The sequence below is a fragment of the Agelaius phoeniceus genome, chromosome 2 (genome assembly GCF_051311805.1).
Source record: "Agelaius phoeniceus isolate bAgePho1 chromosome 2, bAgePho1.hap1, whole genome shotgun sequence".
Lineage (NCBI taxonomy): Eukaryota > Metazoa > Chordata > Aves > Passeriformes > Icteridae > Agelaius > Agelaius phoeniceus.
The window spans coordinates 71,506,447-71,527,717 of record NC_135266.1 but is presented as its reverse complement, the minus strand read 5'-3'; the positions used below and the strand labels follow the sequence as shown (position 1 = coordinate 71,527,717).

At 41.1% G+C, this 21,271-nt stretch overlaps 1 protein-coding gene across 4 annotated transcripts in view; it reads right to left on the bottom strand.

The window, feature by feature from the left end:
- Positions 1–21,271, bottom strand: part of ATP8A2 (ATPase phospholipid transporting 8A2) — a 320,265-nt gene that overhangs the window by 274,299 nt on the left and 24,695 nt on the right. For 2 of the 4 annotated variants that reach the window (XM_077173858.1, XM_077173856.1), the window contains exon 2: positions 9,374–9,518. In XM_077173858.1, coding sequence (XP_077029973.1) covers positions 9,374–9,518 — 145 coding nt within the window. Of the gene's footprint in view, positions 1–9,373; positions 9,519–9,654; positions 9,745–19,752; positions 19,907–21,271 lie in introns of those variants that run through there. The other 2 variants (XM_077173857.1, XM_077173859.1) reach the window with 2 other exon arrangements.

Sequence of the window (21,271 nt, the reverse complement as noted above, 5' to 3'; positions counted from 1 at the left end):
TCTGGCCCCACTGTTCCTAAGGCAGTGCAGAGATTTTTTTTAAAGCAATTGCTGTATCATTTGCAAAACATTAGTGTCATTCACATACTTTAACTCATTACCATATTACTAAAGTACCAAGGATTACCTAGGAATGTTTATAACAGTCAACTCAAAAGTAGCAAATAGTGCACTGAGAAACTCAGTAGCAGTTCAGTAGGGTTCCTCTATTTATTCACAGGTAACTTTTCACAACCACTCCCATTGTTGCCTTTTTCCTGTTTCCCAAAAACATTTCATAAAGTCAGGTGTTACTTTACTGACTAATGATTGAAGAGGCAAAGGCTGTCAGTAACAGAGGTAGAGGAGTTACTCTCTTGAAACACATGTGTGTGCTGGCAATATGCAGCTGAACACAGTCTGCACTTTTCCAGTCAGCCATCTAAAGCACTTCCACCCCTTCCTTTAGAATGGCAACTCTGAGATGAACTCCACCTTCAGGATAATCAGGATTAAGAAAACAGGACCTCCTTGAGATACGTGGGCCCCATTTCCAGGGGTCACAAGTACAACAAACTGTCCTTTCCTAGACAGCATTCACACAAACCTACTCATGCCACAGTTCACATACTTGAAATACTCTCCAAGAGCTGAAGAATGAGTATCACTTGATGTCAGTGGTTTTAACACACATCAATTTGCAGGAACAATTACTAAGAAGCCCAGGGACAGACACCTGAACCACAGCAAAAGGGCTGGGTAATTAAAGTGAATGTTACAGACTTGAACCCTTCTCTCACCAAACAAGCTTTGTGTCCATCAACACGTACAAAAGGTCAGACGCCCAGTAAAAGAGAAGGAAAAGAAACACCCCAGAAAACCCAGGCTGATCTGCTTGACTAAAGAACTCAAATACTGTCTTTAGTGGGACGGTGTTTGCATGCTAAGGTCCTGCCAGGCACACGACACTTAAAAGCAAGACTGACATCAGCATCTGAGGTTCTGCTAAAGCTCTCATGTACAGAGGCAGCAGACAAGCCAGCTCCAGGCAGTCACCACTGCAGCAGGAGGCACAGCAGCAAGCTTTACATATTTCAAGAGACATCAACAGAAAAAAACAACATTCAGCTATTACATTGAGTACAGAGAACGCACATTTATAGGTACATCTCATCAACAAGCTTCTGCCATGTAGAATACTGAGAAGGTTGTTCTAAACCCAAGTGTCACAAACAAGGTTTTCAGCAGTTGCATGCATATGACAGTGAAAGGTCATCTACCTCCTTGCACATAGGGAAGATGGTGTACTTTCCTCAAACTTGCTAAAGAGACAAAAATCAATGTTTACAAGTTTCAAAAAAATATATCATGAGGGCTTATAAGAAGAAATTACTCATATCCCTATGAAATGATTATTGGTTGACTGAAAATTAGGTCCTAGATACCCTGGTTTTATAATAGGGAACCTGAACAAATGCAGCTCCCTATTCAATTGAAGGGCCTTGTCCTATCAGATGAATCCTTGAGACTACAGTTCTTACACAGGAAGATTCAACCAGAAAGGGTTTCACTGCCCTGTTTATGGCTGTACACTTGTAGCAGCCAAAAAAAGCATATGCGGTGTTTAAATACCTGAGACAGTCTCTGAGCTCAGGGCAGAACAAATGAGCATGAAAGGAGTAGGACTTGCTCTTGCATAGCAAAAAGTGCAACAACTTGAATATTGCAAGACATTATTGCTTAAAGCTTGCCAGACCAAGACAAAAAAAAAAAAAATCAAGAATTACCACATTGTATCTGTCACTCAGCTCTGGAACAACCACTGCCCACAGTCTAAGTGCCTATTTTGTTTCAATCTTTCCCTGCACTCTGCTACAGTTCCTCCATAATACCGAAGCTATTTTATATATACAAATTCGTATGTTGACAAAAGAGGAAATGGGTGTAAAGGGACATTCTTGTGCTTAGCTACTGAAACATCAAACCCTGAAACATTTCCCAAAAAAGCCACAGTGAAGCTGTAGAAGATGAATCTGTTGTCTGAAATTATCCACACAGACAATGAAATTGATTGAGAGTATTCAAATGTATTAGAATTAATCAATTTCAACTTTGACTGAAAACAATTCTAGCAGCTTCCAGCTGAAGAAAACTTATCAGTGGGATAGGATTCATCTCAAGCACCTCACCACTTCCCCATATTTCTTATTTCTTTATTTATAGTATGGGCTCCCACCAGAAGCAACTAAAAGTACCACTGTTTGGAAAACACCACTTCCCCTTGTTTGTTACAGGTGGAACTGATCACATCTCAAAATCCCTGAGCCCTCTTTCCTCAAATCATATGATTTAGAGAAAAATTATTGTTTCATACAAGTTTAAAAGAGTCAGGACATACAAACGCAGCCCACTAATTTCTCTGCAAGTCAAGTACCATTAGAACTTGCTTTATGGGGGCCACCATGATTTGGGTCTGCTGCAATAAGAAAACAAAACTCTTCAGAAAAACAGTTTATTCAAGTTAAACTAAAGGTCTCATAAGGGAAAGAAAAAAAAGCAGACAGCTTTCAGCTAGACAACCAGCCACTCATGTTGAGAAGTATTTTACACAAGGGAAAAATCTAAATTAGCACAGACATTTCAGATCATTCTTACATGATTATTGTCTAGTCATGCACATCCTGAGTGTTGCATCCTACATCAACACCTAATAAAAAGGTAGGGGGCTAAATGCAATACTCAGTGGTTACCAGTGCCTGAGCAGGCAAGCAGTGTTATCTACCCTTGTGCACAAACTCCATTTCAGGAGCAAGATGATCAGGCAGACAAACCCAGCCTGGCTGAGCTACCTGCACTTCCTCCAAAGCTGCATCAGCAACAAGCTCATGTTCAAGGGCTTCAATTCAGCTCCTACCCTGACACAGGCAGACCACTACTAAGACAAAAGGACATGAAAATGCACTATGAACTCCTGTCCACTGAAGCACAACGATCCCATTACTTTCTAGTTCATTAGGATCACCTCCTAACCATGTAAGGATTTTTTCAGAACTTCTAACCTGAATTATCTTATTCCAAACTGCCCATTATCAGCAGCCCTACTGCCATATGTAAGTACTAAAAGACTGCAACAACTAATGTAATTGATGTTAATTACCAAAGCAAATACTATTTCCACTAGCAAAGTCTCCTATAGTAGGCACTGCCACAACTGCTTACACTCAGTTTAACCTGAAAACCAGACCACGTGTCACATTTAATAGAAGCAAGTGCACCTCTGCTTCAAAATCCAGTACCCTGGAGGCTTTTCCTAAAGCAGGCAAACAGAAAAGGCCTTCCCATGAGTTCTCTATTCATTAAATCCCTACAAAAAGGGGAACAGATTCCTGGCTGTTTTTCAGTAACAAATACCTTAAACAAAGACTGTTTAGAAACAGTACTAGAAGCTCTGAAGGCATGATATTGTTTCAGCATGAGTGGAGGTCATCACTACAGTAATATATACTTGCTTTGCAGTAACCCTGCTGGCAAGTACAACTCAATAAAAACAGCTGACCAGCACAGTTAACCTCAAAATTCCACTGTCTAACAAAGTAAGTTTAGTACCACATTTAGTTATTGTGCAAACACAGGATAGCCTCCACTTAAATGCACAGCACTGATATGAAGATAACTGGGAAAAAAAGAATAAAAATCAAACAAGTCACATAAGCTAGCTAACTGTCTAAAAGCCAATGTGCTAGCTTCAGTTCTAAAGCAAATTTTTAACTCTAAATGTCACCACAACTAAAGCAGTGTTTATTTTAGTGACAGGCAGGGGGCTGGCAGAAGAAATTAATATTTAGTCTTGAGAGAAATGTAATTATCTTCACAACCCACAGAAACTATGTGGAATGCAGTTATTACACATCTTAAACTCTACTTAGGTCCACTTAAGATAATTTATTCTCTTCTACCTTTTTCTACAGACCACTAGCAGTCAGGGAGATCTAAAAAGAAAAAAAGGGACCCAGTTTAATTCACCTGCTGTGTTGCTGCTGATGTATGAAATTCATTGTGCCACAAACCACCAGAACAATTTCAGGATACCAGAGAGCTCAGCATGCAGCAGGTGAAAGGGCACTAGAACTTCCCCATCTGTGTTTTTTTTATCCAGATATTTCATCTGAGCAAAATTCAACAATTTAACTGTCCAGGGGTTCTTGCCCTAGGAATAGCCCAAGACCAAAGATGCAGTAGCTTCAAATACACTGGTATAATCTCTACACACAACACCAGACATACAATAACAGAATTTTAATGGCTAAAAGAATCATTCTATAGCTGTACCCAAGCCTTTTCCATTGTGGCAGATTGCAGTACCATCAACAGCTGCACTACAGGAAACAAGTTTTTGTTTATTTAAAAAGTATGCTACACTAAATATTTTTCTTCACTTAAAAACACTATCTACCTAAAACTAAAAAGAGTTAGAGGATTCGTTTAACACATGATTAGACTTGTACCATTCAGATTAAAATAATACATCCTTTCTTTGAAGAATTTCAAAATCTTGTTCTGCAGTCAGGCAAGCAATCTGTTCACATGACAACAGAAGAGTATTTCAAATCTAACACAAACACAATAAAACAAATGGCCAGTGCCTGAACTCTATTAAGAATAAACTGAACAGAAAATGAGGCATTTTAACCTAAGAACATGGTGAAACATTTTGGTGCAAGATGAATGCTGGGCTATACCACTAAGTGCAGAGAAATTCACCTGCACATAGCAGACTACAATCCACATTTCCACAGATCATAGAGAACACTACTCAGGTTTCAAGGGTCAATACTAATTGGTTAGTGATACCAGCAACTCTTGTTTCACCAGTGAGAACCTGCCCACACATTCAAAAAGCATGAACATCTCTAAATCACAATTGATTTCTACAGTACCTACATACAAGCCAATAAAGCAATGCACTTGGCTTAATTTAATGCAACACATATGAAATAAAAGGAAGATTAAATATTGTGTCTACAGTTTTGTCACCAGCAAGCATCATGCAAACACTGATAGGACAGTCTGGAACCACAGATAAACAGTAGTCTGTTTAATACAGGACTTATCATTCCACTAGAAACCTACAGTCTACAGGGCGAAATTCCCCATGCAAAGTGCTTCTGCCTTATGAGACAAGAAATTGATTCTCACCTGTTTACTTGAGTTTAAGACTCTGTACAACTTAAAATAAACACTGAAGACTTTATGCTCATTACCTATTAGAACTTGATTTTTGTCTGTATGGAAGACAAGTTTCTGAACTGAGTATTTTCTGGATATTATAATGCAAATTTTGGGACCTCCTTAAGAGATCAATCCACCAAAGTCCACTTTGATAAGACAACTCCTGAACAAGACTTCTGGCATCAAGATCCATTAAAAAAAACCAATGTCCTTCCTGATTGCTGCACTGTCCAACCTACCACTCAAGCCACAAACCGAGACTGCACTTGGGGTCCTGATTCAGATCCAAGTCAGATTTGCACCAGGATGCACTACCAGGCCTGGCATAGAAGAATATTACCTAGAGCAACATTTACAAAGCAACTCCACCATCTTCAAAAATTTGGAGACCATTTCTAATGTCCTTGAAGTTATCTCAGCACACTTGTTCCTCCAGGACTAATAAACCACAAGTCCAACTCTTTTGCATCAACATCAACACATGCAACAAGTGAAGGGCTCAAATCACTTTACTGGTGATTTTTACTAAATGGACTACAAGAAATTCCTATTACAGTACTATTATACATTCAGAACAAGCCACTGATATCAGAGTAGATTCTTGTATTACTATCAGACATCGAGGAACTGTATTTCCAAGAAAACAAAATGCATAGAACATTCTAACTTCAAGTACAATATCCAGTCTTCATAGAGCATACATTTGGAAAATTGTTCATGCCATTATTTTGGTCATGTCAGAAGTATTAACAGAGCATTCAAGCCCCTAGCACCATACTCCATCTGTATTCCTTTGGTCTTACAAGGCAATAGGGAAGCTTATTTCCCATCTTGTTGTGGGCTGACCTTGGCTGGGCACTTTGTACTCCCTGATCTGTTCTATCATTTCTCTTCTCAGCAGGACAAGAGACAGAAAATACCATGGAAAAAAAAATCATGGGTTAAGATAAAGGCAGTTTAATAAAGCAAAGGTCATGTAGAGAAGCAAAGGACAACAAAAAACTTACTCCCTACTTCCCACTGGCAGACATGTCCAGCCACCTCCCAGGAAGTAGGGCTTCAGTACACAGAATGTTGTTCCAGAGCACAAATGTCACAGTAAGTGGCACAAAGCTCTGTGGAGAGACTGGAAATTTCCTCAACATACATCTTTCATTTCTTACTGGACTTAAAAGTACAGAAATGTTCTGGTTAAACAGACAAGTGTTTAAGTTTTGTATGCTGGATATGTCAAAACAGGTACTAGTTGGTTTTCACAAAAACAAACATTTAATGCTGCAGTACAGCTGTGTTGGACAAAGCAATAGCATTTATTCATTTTTTACATTTTTTCAGAGCTTCTAAAATGCTTCAGCTTTTAAAATGTTTCACCTGAAAATGGAACATAATTTACCTTTTAATTAAAAAGCCCAAAATGTAAGACAAACAAAGTTTTTCAAACAATAGAGCAGGACTGAAGACAGGTAGAAGAGGTGTTTCTACAGATGAATCACTGCTGCTACAGTATAATAAACAACAGTGACAGCCATATTTATGCACATGCCAAGGGCCAAGCTAAACCTAGTCTGTAACACACAGCACTATGTTTTGAAATAATTTGCTACAAAGTTCCAAGAACACAAAAGTCTGCCATTAGAGAAACCTTCTCCTAGTCTGAATTATGCCAGAGAGCCTGGGGAAAGAAGAAACGTTTCTTCTTTCTACATCCTCACACTCCAAGACTTCTGGAAGTGTTAGTGCCATCTTGCCATCCACTTAACTTTTGCAATAGCACTACATACTACTTAGAAGTGGAATCAAGACAATTATCCATTTTTATTAACTTATCCAAAATCAGTCTGTCTTTATGCTCCCACAAACATTGGAATTCACTTTTAACAGTGCTTCTCTACCCACAGAAAGTCAAGCAGCTCAAGATGTTTAGAACATCTTACACAAAAAGCCATACCACTAACCTACCCTCCTCCATGCTCTGCACTTCCATTTCTTGCTGTATTTTAGTTTTGAGCAAGCTTTCCACACTATCCTTAATTTAGAAAACTTCCTATGAACATTCACAAATTCCCACTGTTATTCAGAGAATCTTTAATGACTACCAAAAATATGACAGTCTGAACTCACACAAATTAAAACAAGCTGGTTTATCATTTTCAGTTAATTTTCCACAAGCCCTTACATGCAGGTGTTCACATGCTTACCCAGCACCTTGCTCTGTGGTACACTGATGCTTCCTAGGGAGACAAAACATCTGCAAATCCATCAGTACAGAGAAATCCAGTGCTGAATGAATTTCTGAAGCTGAATACAGTTAAGTAAGAAAGTCCAAAGGCAACAGAGAACTTCAGTTCCTCAGGAGAAACTCCAATACACTTCAGTAACTGAGGCCTCCTTACTCAGGCATTACAAACTCAGGTCACCTTTGCCTTCAGTCCCACCAGGCTGAGGGAAGAAAATTAATCCAGAGGATGGAAAGAGTACAGGCAATGTCTATCACCCTTTAAAAGTCAAGAGATCAAAGCTTTCTTACTAAGCAGCAGTAAATCATTACAAAGTCAACTTAATTTCCAAGTGACACTAAGGAGCTAAGGTTCCTGATCAGGTAATGAAAGTACCTCTACGGTAATTTGCTATTACACTACCTACACTTTGTCCTATCCCTCACACACCAGTATTTCTTATGACTCAAAATTTACCTGTCACAAGGCAAAGACGTGAAAAGGTATTGAGAAACTTGTACATCTATGTACAAGGGGATGGCTTCCAGACAGCAAATTGGACACAGCTGCTCTTTAGTAATAGCACTGTCAGGAACAAGTTCTTGGTAGCAGATTAACACACTACTTTTCTATAATATTTAGCCAGATCAGAACAGAATCCCTTCTGAAAAACCTAAACTACAGATTCTGCCAACCCTCTATTCTGTGCTTTTCCTTCTTAAAGCATGGAAAGCACAAATAGTCTATGCCTAGGAAACTGTTAAACTCATCCCTCAATTAGTCAAGGAAAAATAAAGCAAGAAAACCTTCACTGTTGCTACCCACATAGAATAAGGAAAATACTGAGAAAATGTGTCATTTTAACTCCTCCTAAACCATTTCCCAGACAAATATGTAAGAAGTTAAAGTTGAGGAGACAACCACCTATAAATAAGTTGCTGTGGTGCCCAGAACATCAGCACCCTTCCAGAAGATATTCTTAGAACTGCCCTTGATAATGCACACAATAAACCAGAAAATGTAAATCATCACTTCAGCAGGATATAAAACTCCTCTCTTTTCATAAAGGTACTCATTGTGTAAACTGTTCTTTGAACAATAACCCAAACATCTGCATTAACGAACAGAAGCCTGCTAAACAATGCCCCTCCTTAGTCATGACAGGAGCCATCTGTTCATCCAGCTAACCCCAGGCAAGCATCACCACAACTTGCTCACGTTATGCATCCTTGTACTCCATGTTTCAGTCCATGCTATTTGTGTTTCCAAACTGCAATGACACTGGTGGCATTAATCATACCACCAGAAGTACTAACACACACACCCCTACTTTAAAACAGATTAAAAAATTACCTCTGGTCTTCAATTAAAAGACACAAGTGGACCATAGCCTTTTATGCATAGGGATGCCAGCATGTAGTTTCTGTAGTCATTCTTGTTCTGTTGGATGCGCTTTCTCTGTTCTTTCTTCCTATACATTTTTAATATACTTAGCCTAGCTGCTCTTTCAACCAAGTGCTACTTTTTAAGGGGACACTTCATGGAGTTTACTGGATTCTACTCAAAACTCCCACTAAATTTTCACGGGTTAACCCTTGCATCCAGAAATACTCGAGTAGGTCCCGTTATTCCAAAATTCGGCACCCTACTGAAGTGAATACCTTTTCATGCATCTTGCCCACGCAGCTCTACAAGCTCCCTGCTCTCACTACTGCCGAGGTTAGCAGCTCATCACTTGCTGCTGCTGGATTCGCCCGTGCACTGGCCAGACCCTGGTACCCAGCACAGACAACAAAACCAGCCGCCCCGGCGGACACACGTTTTACCGTATTGAAACCTGGCGTGGGCAGGGCCGAGGGGCAAGGGAGAGGGACCCGAGCCCTCCCAGCCCCCGGCTGCGGGGTGTGCGGCTGCCGCCTGTAAAGAGAGAAGCGGGGACTGCTCCGTACCTGACCCAGTTGTCGCGGAACTTGCTCTGCTGGGGCTGGTTCAAGTAAATGGTGCGGGCTGGTGCCTCGTCCAGATCCGCCGCGGACGTGGCTCCGGACATCTCATCATCCGCCTTCTTGTAGCCCGAGGTGGAACAGACAGGTCCTGCAAGGAGAGCGCGGCGGGGAGGCGGTCAGCGAGGGGCCGCGCCCAGCCGAGCCGGGCCGGCAGCTCCGGGGCCGCGCCGCGGGGAAGGGCCGCGGTGGGCGGCGGCTGCGAGCGCGCCCTGCCCGCTGTTTACCGCGGCGGCGGCTGTAAATAACGCGGGTCCGGGGAGGGGGCGGCGGGGCGGCCGCAGCCAGCTGGCGGCGGGGACAGCGCGGGGCCCGCGCCCCCCGCCCGCGGGGATGGGCCGGGCCCCGCCCCGGGAGCGCCGCCCCCGCTCCCGCCGGGAAGCGCCGGGCCGCCCCCCCGCGCCCCGTATCCACCGCCTCCAGCCTCCCAGGCTCCGTGCGAGGGAGGGAGGGAGGGAGGGAGGCAGCCAGCATCCTGCGCACCGCCGCGGGCTCCGCGGCCCCTCGGCTCCTTGGCGCTGCCCGCCCGCTCCCAGCGCGTCCCGAGCCCCAAAGCCGCGCTCAGGGAGCGGCGCAGCATCTCCGCCAGAGCCCTCCCAGACCCACACGGGCGGACCGAGCTGCCTTCCCCCGGCCCGGGCACCGAACGGGGCTACGGCCGAGCATCTGGGGAGTCCGTCCCTAAAGCTAAGGCTCGGACTGAATTGATTAAAAAAAAAAATACTGCCTTGCTTTACACTTGCAACTTCAAAGCTTTGACTTTAAGCGGCAGAAGAATAAGGTAATTTTCATTTCCCACTGGGTCTGGAGTGAATTGAGTTCCATAAGCATTGTTTACTTTTACATTAAAAGAACGCAAAAATATAAGGGAAAGGAGCTAGCTATTCCCTCTGTCAAGCCTCAAAACATTACCGAAGTTGTGGAGGCAGATTTATTGCTTTCCCCTTCCCTCCTGAGCCATGGAGATATCTTATATATTTACAGCTCAACTAAATGAAAGTAAGAATTTATCAGTTTATTTAATAAGCCATGGACTTACAAGATAGCACAGGTAGCTCTAGACAAGTGTATGACAACTTGTTTCATAAAAATCTAGTACAGGTGTTATGTTAGCATTATTTGAGAACTTCATTCAAAGGGTAACAGAAGCAATAAACTGTCCTGTGAAACTGTAAAGCAGTAAACCTACTGTAAAGCCAAATCTGTTTCTGATTGCTGTATGAAGCTAAGATGATACTGCAACAAGCTGATCTGATAGCGGTTACAAAGGACTCCTGCAATGAATGGGAGAGGCCCCTGAAATTGCATCCTCCTTAACTAAAGTCGAAGGGAAAATTTTCAGTCCTATACAACCTTAGCATATTGAACACGTAGGTATTTGTACAGTGTGAAAACCTGTCCTGTTTAACAGAACACCCTTTTAAACTAACTCGCCCTTTTAAATCCCACTCACCTCAGACCTTCCCAAGCCTTGGCTCTGTTATTGCCAGTGCAAACAGGCTCGGGATTCTCCAGGCGTCAGCCACTGGAGGGCAACGTTACCCATTGCTCGTATACCACGGTCATGCACACAACCTTTCCGGGACGACAAAGCCGATGTAATTAACAGACTGATGTGCTTTCAACAGCACCGCCTCTTGCCCAAGGCAAGTGTTGCACACTGTGAAATCATACTTTGGTGACATTAAGCTGACTTGCAAGTTCGAGGCTAAATAATTGATTTTCTTTCATTACAGTTGATATCAATTCAGACAGCAAAAATATGCCAGCTCGATCATTTTTACTTTGTGAAAAGAGACAAATTCAGAAAGTGAAATAGGAAGACTGTAGACTATGCAAGGCTATGCCATTATGATACTATATTAAGTTACTCAGCCTGAAGAACCTTGCCATGACACAGAAGACCACTCAGCCTTGCTGAATGGATATTTTCCCCTTCAGAAAAACAGAACTAAATGCACTACTGGATATTTGTTGTCCTTTCCCATTGATTTCATGTTGTGTAACTGCAAAGGAGATCCAACAACAATACTCTTAAGAGCATTAAGTGCAAGGAAGCAGCTTTCATCGGTTTTCCTAATCAAGTGCCAGAATAGAAGTGCAATTATTCTAGAACAAACATGCTGTAAAAATTGTTGGTTTTTTCCAGAGACCTTACTTATTTGGGGTTTTTTTTTCATAACATTCTCTGATGATTGAAATCTTCCTGCTGACTAGTTCTCCTTGCTGCAAAGTATTATGAAGCTGTCCCACAACTTTAAGTATTAACTGAGTCAATACAGCCGATGAAGTTCAGAGGTATTTAGGTTTAATGAACGTACTATCCTTTTGGCTGCTCTCTTCGGGACAGGTGCCTCAGGGACAATTGGTCTCATTCTTTAGATTGCACTGAAATATTTTCAAAGCAGACTTACAAGTGTGTAGAAACAGCTGTAATAAGGCTTTGGGTTTTGAAAGTGGCTCAAGGCAGCTGCTTCAACTCTTAGTGGAATAATGCTCATTTTGGAAGATTATCCAATAATCCTGCCCATCAGGAATGCCTTCCACCTCCCTCCCCTGTTACGAAGCAGATCACATCCAAAAGCCTGCAGAGAGTGGCCTTTACTACTGGCTGTAGATCCTCTCCTTTCCCTGCATTTCCAAAAAAGTTAAGGAGCCCTGAGCTTCTGAGGGCCTCCTGGTAGGTAACAATCCCAGAGGTTACACCCCCTGTAGAAGTATCCCCCTCAAGGACACCTGACCACATGCAGATCATCACTTCAGCCACGCAAAAGTAACTGCACCTCTGTTTTTTGTTTCAGAAAGGCTGTGGGAGAACACAGCAGACTTGACCACCTCCAACACTTGTGGAACTTGAAACTGAAGGCTCAGCAGCTCTTATTCACAGTAGCGTTTGCTTCCCTGTATCCAGAGGAATAAGATTCATTGGCTTCACTTAAGGGCATGCCAACTTGTCACTCTATTCCACAAGACTTGGACCTTTCCTGTTATTCACCCTAGGACTTGCAACACTGCTATGCAATTTATTTTGCATCAAACTACTCATGCTTCAATTAGCAGTATTAATACCAGACCACTGTCTCATAGGCTCTTCATTGTGAAGAGCTACATCCGATTTAGCTTACGTGTTCAGCTACATCAAATTTTGAATGCCCTAACCACATTGATCTGAAGCCTGCATCACAGAATTGTTTAGGTTGGAAAAGATCTTTAAGATCCTCAAGTCCAACCATGAACCCAGCACTTCCCAATCCGCTGCTAAACCATGTTCCAAAGACACAACTACCTGTTAAACATCTTCAAAGATGACAACTCAACTACTTAGATCCTTGTGGAATTTAAACATTGTCTAATACACCTTGCTTCAATTCTGAGACACTTTCTGCAAGAGTTTAATACTGCTTCCCACTGTACTTGACAAGTTCAATGAGTCAGACTTGAGTTATAAACTCCCTTATAAAAAGTCCATTCATTTCTTCAAGGCTCTTACTTCACACTATTTAACGAGGTTTCTTCTAAAAATAGATGGGATTAAAGCTTGACAAAAATAAAGAGATTTTATAGCTTTCTCTCATCATTAAGAGAAACCAGACTTGATGCCCTGACAAATTCATATGGCATTTATTATCACCTGAAAAGCAATGAATTATGGTTTAATACTCTTAAATCACTGGCCCTGCAAAGATGACTTTTCTGCATGTATCTGCCTCCTTAATGTCTGCTCACCAACAGTCATAGCTTCTGCATGATTGAGTAAATAAAGTGTTGTGAATTCCGTAATGTTTTGAAAGATGAGTCACTTGGGATGCTTGTCAACTGTCAGAAGTCACAAGAGAACTCATGCCAAAATTTTATCACTTTTCACTTAAGTAGATCGGCCAGCTAGTTACTACCTCTAGCTCAGTGAAGTGCTTGATTGCTCTGTGTTCCATTTTTAAGAACAAATTATTTTAGATCAGTTAAGCCCTTCACCAAAACATCAGAACCACAAGCTATGAGAAACAGCTGGTTTGTAAAGGAGAAGTTCACCAAAGGCCTCATGCCATTTAGTATTAAAGCAATGTTAAGAGTGTTTACAGCCAAGAATCATACTTCTGATTCTACACACTGTTTGCAGGACTAGGATCTAGTACAAGAAAGAGCTAAAGTACACTGAGGTAAAGAAGCTACTCCTATTTGAGAGCAGAGTTGGACTACAATTTCCAGGGGTCCTCTTACCTCAAGCACTCTGTGATTCTAAGCTCAGACACTCACCTCACAAGTTAAACTTGAAGTAGCCATACAATGTTCCCTGTATTCTCCCAACTGTACTGACAGTTTTGAATTGAGACAAATGAAAGACAGCTTTCCTCAGAGTGAAAGAGAGCCTCACCAAAAGACCCCAAACTTTCTCATTTACAAAAAAAAACATGGCATTTTTGTTATTGGTTAAGCCTCAAAGAAAGTTATCAAAGCGAATACCTGAACAGCCAAAAGCTGTATTTAGAGAGCTGGCAGACAAGATTAGACTTTTCCTTGCACTGAAAAGCAAATTTGGCTCTCAACAAGCTACCCAGATTCAGTAACGCTCACTTTCTTGGGATAACATTTTTTCACAGCATCACCATCACAAACAGAGTACCAAAAATGACACCAAATGAGGAGTTCTGCACTTCAGAATTGCCAACAAGTTAATACACAATTACTTTGAAGTGTGACTAAATGAGTTTGTTTTACCTGAAATATCTTATTTCTTGCACTATTTCCCTAGCTGCTTTCACCATTCAACAGAAATGCAGCTGAAAGTTAATCTAGACACACATAAGGTAGGAGTTCAAAGAGGCAGAGCACAGCATGCTGGCAACAGGAGATACAGGGCATGAACTTCAGCTACCAGGTCCTCAGAGAGCTTTGTTCCACAGGACTGGGCTATCTTGACCTTGAGTTATAACCAGTTCATGTGAAAAAAACTCCTGATGAACAGTGCTATGGTTTTATTTTTTAAGAATTTAGAAAACTGCCACAGTATTCAACAGCATAACACTGTAGGTAAACATTCTGACATACTCATGTCCAAACAAAGGAAGATCTGGCAAATTTCACAGTGGAACTTTTATTTTCTAGTTTTTCTATTACCAGAAATAATTTTAAATATGCTTCCTTCACTGCAGATCCATGTCCTGCAAATTACGAGGTCTTTAGATCATCTGCATGCAAGTACCAGAGTTCATAATAGCAGCAGCCTTGAAGTTAATACAGAGTTGCAAAACACCTCTTAGCTCTCTCAAGAACCAAGCAAGAACTGTTCTGCTTTAAGTTTCTGGAAATGATGTGGCTCTTTCATTTTCTAAAGGAGAAGCAAATAGGATACAGGATTCCTGCCCAAATGACACCCTAAATCTTAGGAGTAAAGCAAGTTGCATCAAGAAATGAAGCTATTATTTTCTTTTAAAATTTTATTTAGTAGATGGGGTTTTAGAAGTGTTATACTGCAAACTGTTTCAGTTCTGTAAACAGCACCATGGACATTACTAATATTTATCTTTTAAGAACTTAAAGCTTTCAGCAGGTACAGTTAGCATGTGTGGTACCAAATTGACTTAGATGGAAGTATGAAAATATGAACAAATGCTGTCAATTTTAATAGGCAGTTATAAAACTTGCTTCATCTTTCCCAAGCGAGTGCCTAGCAGTGAGGCCAACCAGAACTTCCCTTTACTAAAAACAATCTTTTATACATGACAGTAAAAAGTGGAGGATTTCCATGGGAATACAAAAGCTGAGTAGCAAAAAGGAGCAAAGTACTGTACATTTTCACCCAGAACTTCACTGGCACTGAGCTTCTGAGCCAGTAGCACCTAATCAGCTTAGAGGGTTAAGAGTGCTTCCATCTAGGATCACAAGGAGGCCATGACAACTTCTAGTGACAGAAAATGGTTGTTAGCTTCAACATACACAGTACATGAGAACACATGCACAGCAACCTTCAGACTATCATCAGGGAAAGCCTCCCAGGCTGGACCATGAGCTCTCTGTCCACCTCCATAATTCCAGCCAGTAGGAGCCCTACAACAGGTCTTGTACACTAATGGGCTCAAGTGCTGCCATCATGCAACACCAGAAGTGGACAATAAATCAGTGCAGTTACTGACTGAAATGCTACTGCAGATATCCAAGGGACTACTCAGTTCAAGCCCCTGCACTTACCAGTTTGTGCAGCAAGGCACAAACAGCATTATGGGCACTTTCAGGGAAGGTTCTGTTTTTCGTACAGACTAAAGACAATATGAAACAGAAAAGCTGATTTTCAACTGGTAGGTACATTCTCCAAGTGCCTTTATTACTGGTTTGGATTTTCAGGGGTTCTAAGGGTTTGGGGGTATTTTTGCTTTTTGGCTTGTTTTGGGTTTTTTTTTAAATAGTTGCATGCAGAAAACCTGAAAGCATAGTAAGTGAGCAAAAAAACAGATTAGAGTTCTTCAAACAAGATTTTATTCTTTAAAGTTACCCTGAATTTGTATCTGCCAACAGCTAAACTTAGCGAAAAAACCTTGTGTTCAGCTCAAACAACTTGACTACTGTGAGTCAAACTTAGGACAGTGGGAGTTAAAGCTCTTGGATAACTCCCCTGTTCAAGTCAGAACACAAAAAGACATCCATGTCTTTACAGCAGATGTTTTAGAGATGCACAGCAAGAAAGAACAGCTATTTTATGCACAGCAGTGAATCAGTTTTGAAGATAAGATTTTTTTTCTATGTGAGATACAGACCAATAAACAAATGGATGGAGACAGTAGCTCCAAAGGATATTAAAAGCAAATGAAGCTTCAGAGGCACCAGAGAAGACCAAAGGAACATTATTCTCTGGATTCCAGGATGCAAGGAGGAAGTTGTCATCAATCAAGCTAACAGATATTGCACAAGAAAGTAAACAGACACAGGTCTGTAACTTCCCTCCTCCTCTTGACAGCTACGCAATGTGTTGTTTATCAAAATTAACAAGACTAAGAAGGCTACTGTTGGACAGGAAAGTTAGCCACTGGGATAATGCTCATGGACTTCTAACATCTCACAGTGAACTTCAGGGATGCAAAGAATGCTGCTATGCCATGGGAACTCAGCTAAGCCAGGAGATAAGCTTGGATATACACTGGTCAATCCAAGGAGGACCAGTCTGCCTGTGGGATGGAGCTGCAGAAGAACTGCTGTGTTCTAATAAATGCACAGATAATCTCAGTATAGGTGGATCAGTAGCTCATACATGATTGTGTTAACAGACACACAGCATCAGTAGCTCTCACTTCATTTAACTGCACACACATATGCAAGACTTCTTGTAGCTTCAGCTGATGCAAAAGCAACCACTGAGGTTAAAGAAACCAGAAGAACCAGCACTCCATTTGCTTGGCCCTGCTAATGTTAAGCATGAACAGAGTATGTTCCTTGTGAAGTTTAGTCACTTTCCTTGTGTTTATCCCAGATCTAAGCTAAATTTGACAACACTAAAAAAAGATCTTTTTGAATAATTTTAAATTACTAACTAGGAAGTTGTTAGTTCGAAGAAATTCAAGGCAGAAAACACTGCTGCTTTTGAAGAGCAGCCTCCAATTGTAAATGGAATTGCATGCCACAGAGACAGCTGGAGCCTGGATTTTTTTTGCATATGCTCAAATTCACTTGAATGAAGTAGCTAAATGTTATCACAAACAAACAAAACTAATTCCTAGCAGAATATTAGAGACTTCAGAGAACTAAACAGCAGCAACCAGAATTATGCTACCTCAAGAGTTCAGCAGAAACTATATACAAAGAGAATCCAGATGCACTCACACACAAATACTGCATATTTCTAGAGATGGAACAGAACTCTTACTGAGGGAAGGGATAAGAAGCAGATCCACACAATAAAATTCACCTATCTCTGTATGAATAACAGACATTATTCAAAGCAAAAAAATCAACTGGCTAAATACTCAGGTATGGGAAAGCAAAGGTGCCTAGAGTTACTTATAGTTTCAAGTCTCCTTGGTGCATTTCTTTTTGCTTCTTGAAGTGACAAAATAAAGGCATAATGTTTCTATTCCCTCTAACAATCCTCATATGCAACCTTGGCAAGACCACAAGAAGAATATTGGCCTAAAATAGCTCTTCTCCATCTCGCAAGTAATTTTGTACCTTCTCACTTAATGTCAAAGCCAAGTAGTTTCTGCTGATAATGCTGAACTAATAACACCGTACATGATCTATTCTTATTCTGCCTCAAGCTTCATAGCCACAACTGTCACCTCAACTCCAAGAATGAAGATGTATCACTAGTGAGTAGAGAAGTTAATTCCCTTTTTTCCCATCCCAGCTTCCTAACTAACATTACAAAATTATTAGTGGGACTGGTAATTGACACCAGTTCAACCAAGTGGTTTGTTGTTAGTTGAAGAGTTCCCATATTGCATTGAACAAAAATAGTCTTTCTAGAGGCTTCACTCTTATCCAAACTCACTTGTGTATTTACAAGCAGTTTGTCACCAGAACTTGGACTTCAAGAAGGGGTTTTGGGTATATACAACATGTGTTTGATTTATAAGAAGCAACAGCATAGCTGATGCCTGAAAAAATAAATTTCAGGCAGCATATAAATTAGATCTAATAGCCTGACACAAAGTTGAATACTCAGCTACAGCAGAGTTTAAACTGTTCAACACCAGAATTTTAAATAGGCAAACACTGCAGTTCCAGTAAGCTCAAGGAGCCTCCCAAGCTGTCACTAAAATCCCTCAAGTTCAAATCCAAACACTTCCTGTAAAATAGATTTTTTCAAAGCTGTTCAGACAATTTGCACTTCTCAGACTCAGATTCAACTCTGAAAATTGAGTTCCATATGTTCCAGGTTTCCAACAACTTCACAGATACTATAAAGGCATGAAGGCATCCAAAAAAAGTCATCAATTTTTTCCAACCAACAGTACATGAACAAGTCCCATAAGAAATACCAGTTAAGGCAACTTTAAAGGAGATAACAGAGGCATTGGTTCAGTGAGAACTCAATATATCAGGCACTACTGTTCTCTTTGGGGTTATCTGGTTTTGACACTGTGGGAACAAGGCTTCTGCTATTGGTAATGCCACGTGTGTCACCACTCCACTGCTCTTTTCAGAATTTATTATTTTTAACTCCTGGATAGCATGGCCTACCATACCAACTGTCAGCTGAGTTCAAAACACATGCATGTATTAGAAAACAATGAACAAGTCTACAGCACTTGAGACAGTGTGGAGGGCATTTGATTAGATTTATATTTACATTTAACTTAAGAATTTTGACATACAAGGTGACAGTGCAAATGCAGGTTCATTGGGCAAACACATGAAAACATATTGTGCTCATTCTGTGTGCACTCCCAGCCTCTGAGATAAAATCCTTTGTGTTTCTTTTGAATTTTCTGCTAAAGAAAAAAATCTTTCAATACAAAGGAAAAAACTTTAAACACAAACGATTGCATTTGACAATGCACAACACTAATTCTACTCCCACCTTACTTACAGGGACTGCAATAATAATGAGACTGGATCAGACATGTGGCTGTTGAAACAGTTTCTAGAAAGTGAACATGAGGTGGCAGAAGCTACAGCTACATTGCATTCTTATACTTCAAACAAGAATAAGAACCCCTCCTGTGAATAATCCCACTGCCCAAGGAGGATCCTGTAGTCCTAGCACTTTTGTCAGACACACCTTGGATAACCATGACTAGTAATCCCATTTGTGGGCCATGTACACAACTATCAAGTACAGCATATCTGTTGTGTGATTAGTGGAATATTTAAAAAACAGACATCAGAAATCTGCTTAGCACAACTGACAGCCAAAGCTAATCCTGTGGAGAAAGCAGCTACAGCCTTCTTGCCTCACACCTTTGAGGCTTGTTTCCCTGTATTAATATTGGTTGAAGCTAAAAATATCTTTGGCGCATCATAATTCTGTTAGCATTCTGACACCCAAGTGCTTTTTCCTTTCTGTTCTACTACACTGCATCTGTTCTATAACAATTTATTAACAGCTTTAAGCATATCAGCTGCAAGCACAGCTGATCTTGATTTCTAAGAGAACAATTTAAACAAGAAAAATAAATGGGTTTCCATTATATGCTCATGATTTAAAGCTGTTTTCTTCTACTAAAAGCCCAGAGGCCTATAACACTGGCTTCTAGCCAACAGTAGATTACAAAGATTTACTGCATACATAGTAACCTTTTGCTCTAAAGCACTCCCAAAGCTGTTGTTCTTAATTCTGCCCGCCCCCGGTCCAGTGTAATGCACAACAAAAGCAGCTGCCCATCGTATACAGTTACCTAGAGAGAAGCATCTCTTCCAGCAGCGGCACAGAGACATGATGTTCATTCCTTCTTGCACTGGCTGCATGGAGATGAAAACAGCAGTAGTCCTCCAAAGATCTCTACAGCATTAGCAGGTCTCAAAGCTGATTAAAGTGATCCCCACGGTAATCTGTGAAATATATGTTTGCACTTTCAAACTGCTCCGCACTGGATTCACAGAAGGCAAGTGTGCACTAGGTGCCTGTGTATAGCCATGCACAAAGAGACAGCTGTGTCTTTCACTGAAACAGTCTAATAATTTCAACCAAAAAAAAAGGGAAAATTCAACATCATCCTGGATTTCAGCACTTGAAACAATGACCTGTCCAATTCCTGGACTCTGACCCCTCCTCCCCACCTCTACCAGGTTTCAAAGCACAATTTCTCAAGTGAAATCCTAGTAGAAAGATGTTCTGTTCCTACCAGAGATGCTATCTGTGATGTTACAGGTCATGAGACCCATTCACCTCTGCAGGTATAAAGGGTTATTTTTAACTTACTTTTCTTTGCTTCAGAACAAAGTTAATAGCAAAGTATTTTGGCTGTCAAATGAAAAGGTTAGAAATTGTTTCAGCTATCAATATAGGCAATAAAAACCCCTCTCCCTTGAGAAAAGAAAGAGCAGTTTTCACTTTATTTTCACCCAGAGTAAACTCATCATTATGTGCCTCTCTTTAAAGTCATATCTAATTATGTTGGATACATCTTGGATAACCATGATCATTAGTCCTTTTTGCGGGTCATGTATATAACTATGAAGCACTAAAAACAGCTTTCCAGGGTCCTTCCTCCCTGGCAGTCCGTCTCCCTTCTCCCCATCACTCCATCCAAACTACTTGCTTGCTTTCTGGATAGGGAATAAAAAAGAAAACATCAGCAGCTTGTTTAAAGCCTCAGAAGACAGCCATAGGAGGAAGCAAGGACTTGGCTTCTTGAACTGTACCAGGAGTGACCATCCCAACAAAGCACTGGATCTGTAGATTTCCCTGGGGCCATGAGGCCCACTGGAGTGATACATATTCTATTTTTATCAAGGCAGTACAGTTATGGTAGGACAGCTGTGTGCTCTGAGAAGGCCAGCCCACATTAGCAAGGGGAAATGTGAAGAACCAGCATTGGCTGTTAATTGCCAACAGCAGCACCTTGGCCAGTTCAGCCTTTCTAAAGCTACCAGCACACAAATGTTGGTGACACCATCAGCTGTGGGGTTCAGTTCTGCTTATGCCTGTGCAGAGCCAGGCTCCAGATATGAGGGATGTATCAAGCCCATCTCTTGCCACCAACAGGAAGCTGCATGCACCACCTGACAACTGGCACATCAAAGGCTAGCAAGAGATAATCAAATATTTATGAGCAACATAATGACAGGAAACCATGGAAGACACTGCTAGCTACAAGTAAGTGCTTTTCCCTCAGGAGAGGAAGGTAACTCTAAAATTTTAGGTGCTCTTATCCAGCTTTCATTAGGGAAGCATGTTGCATAATGCATGAGGAA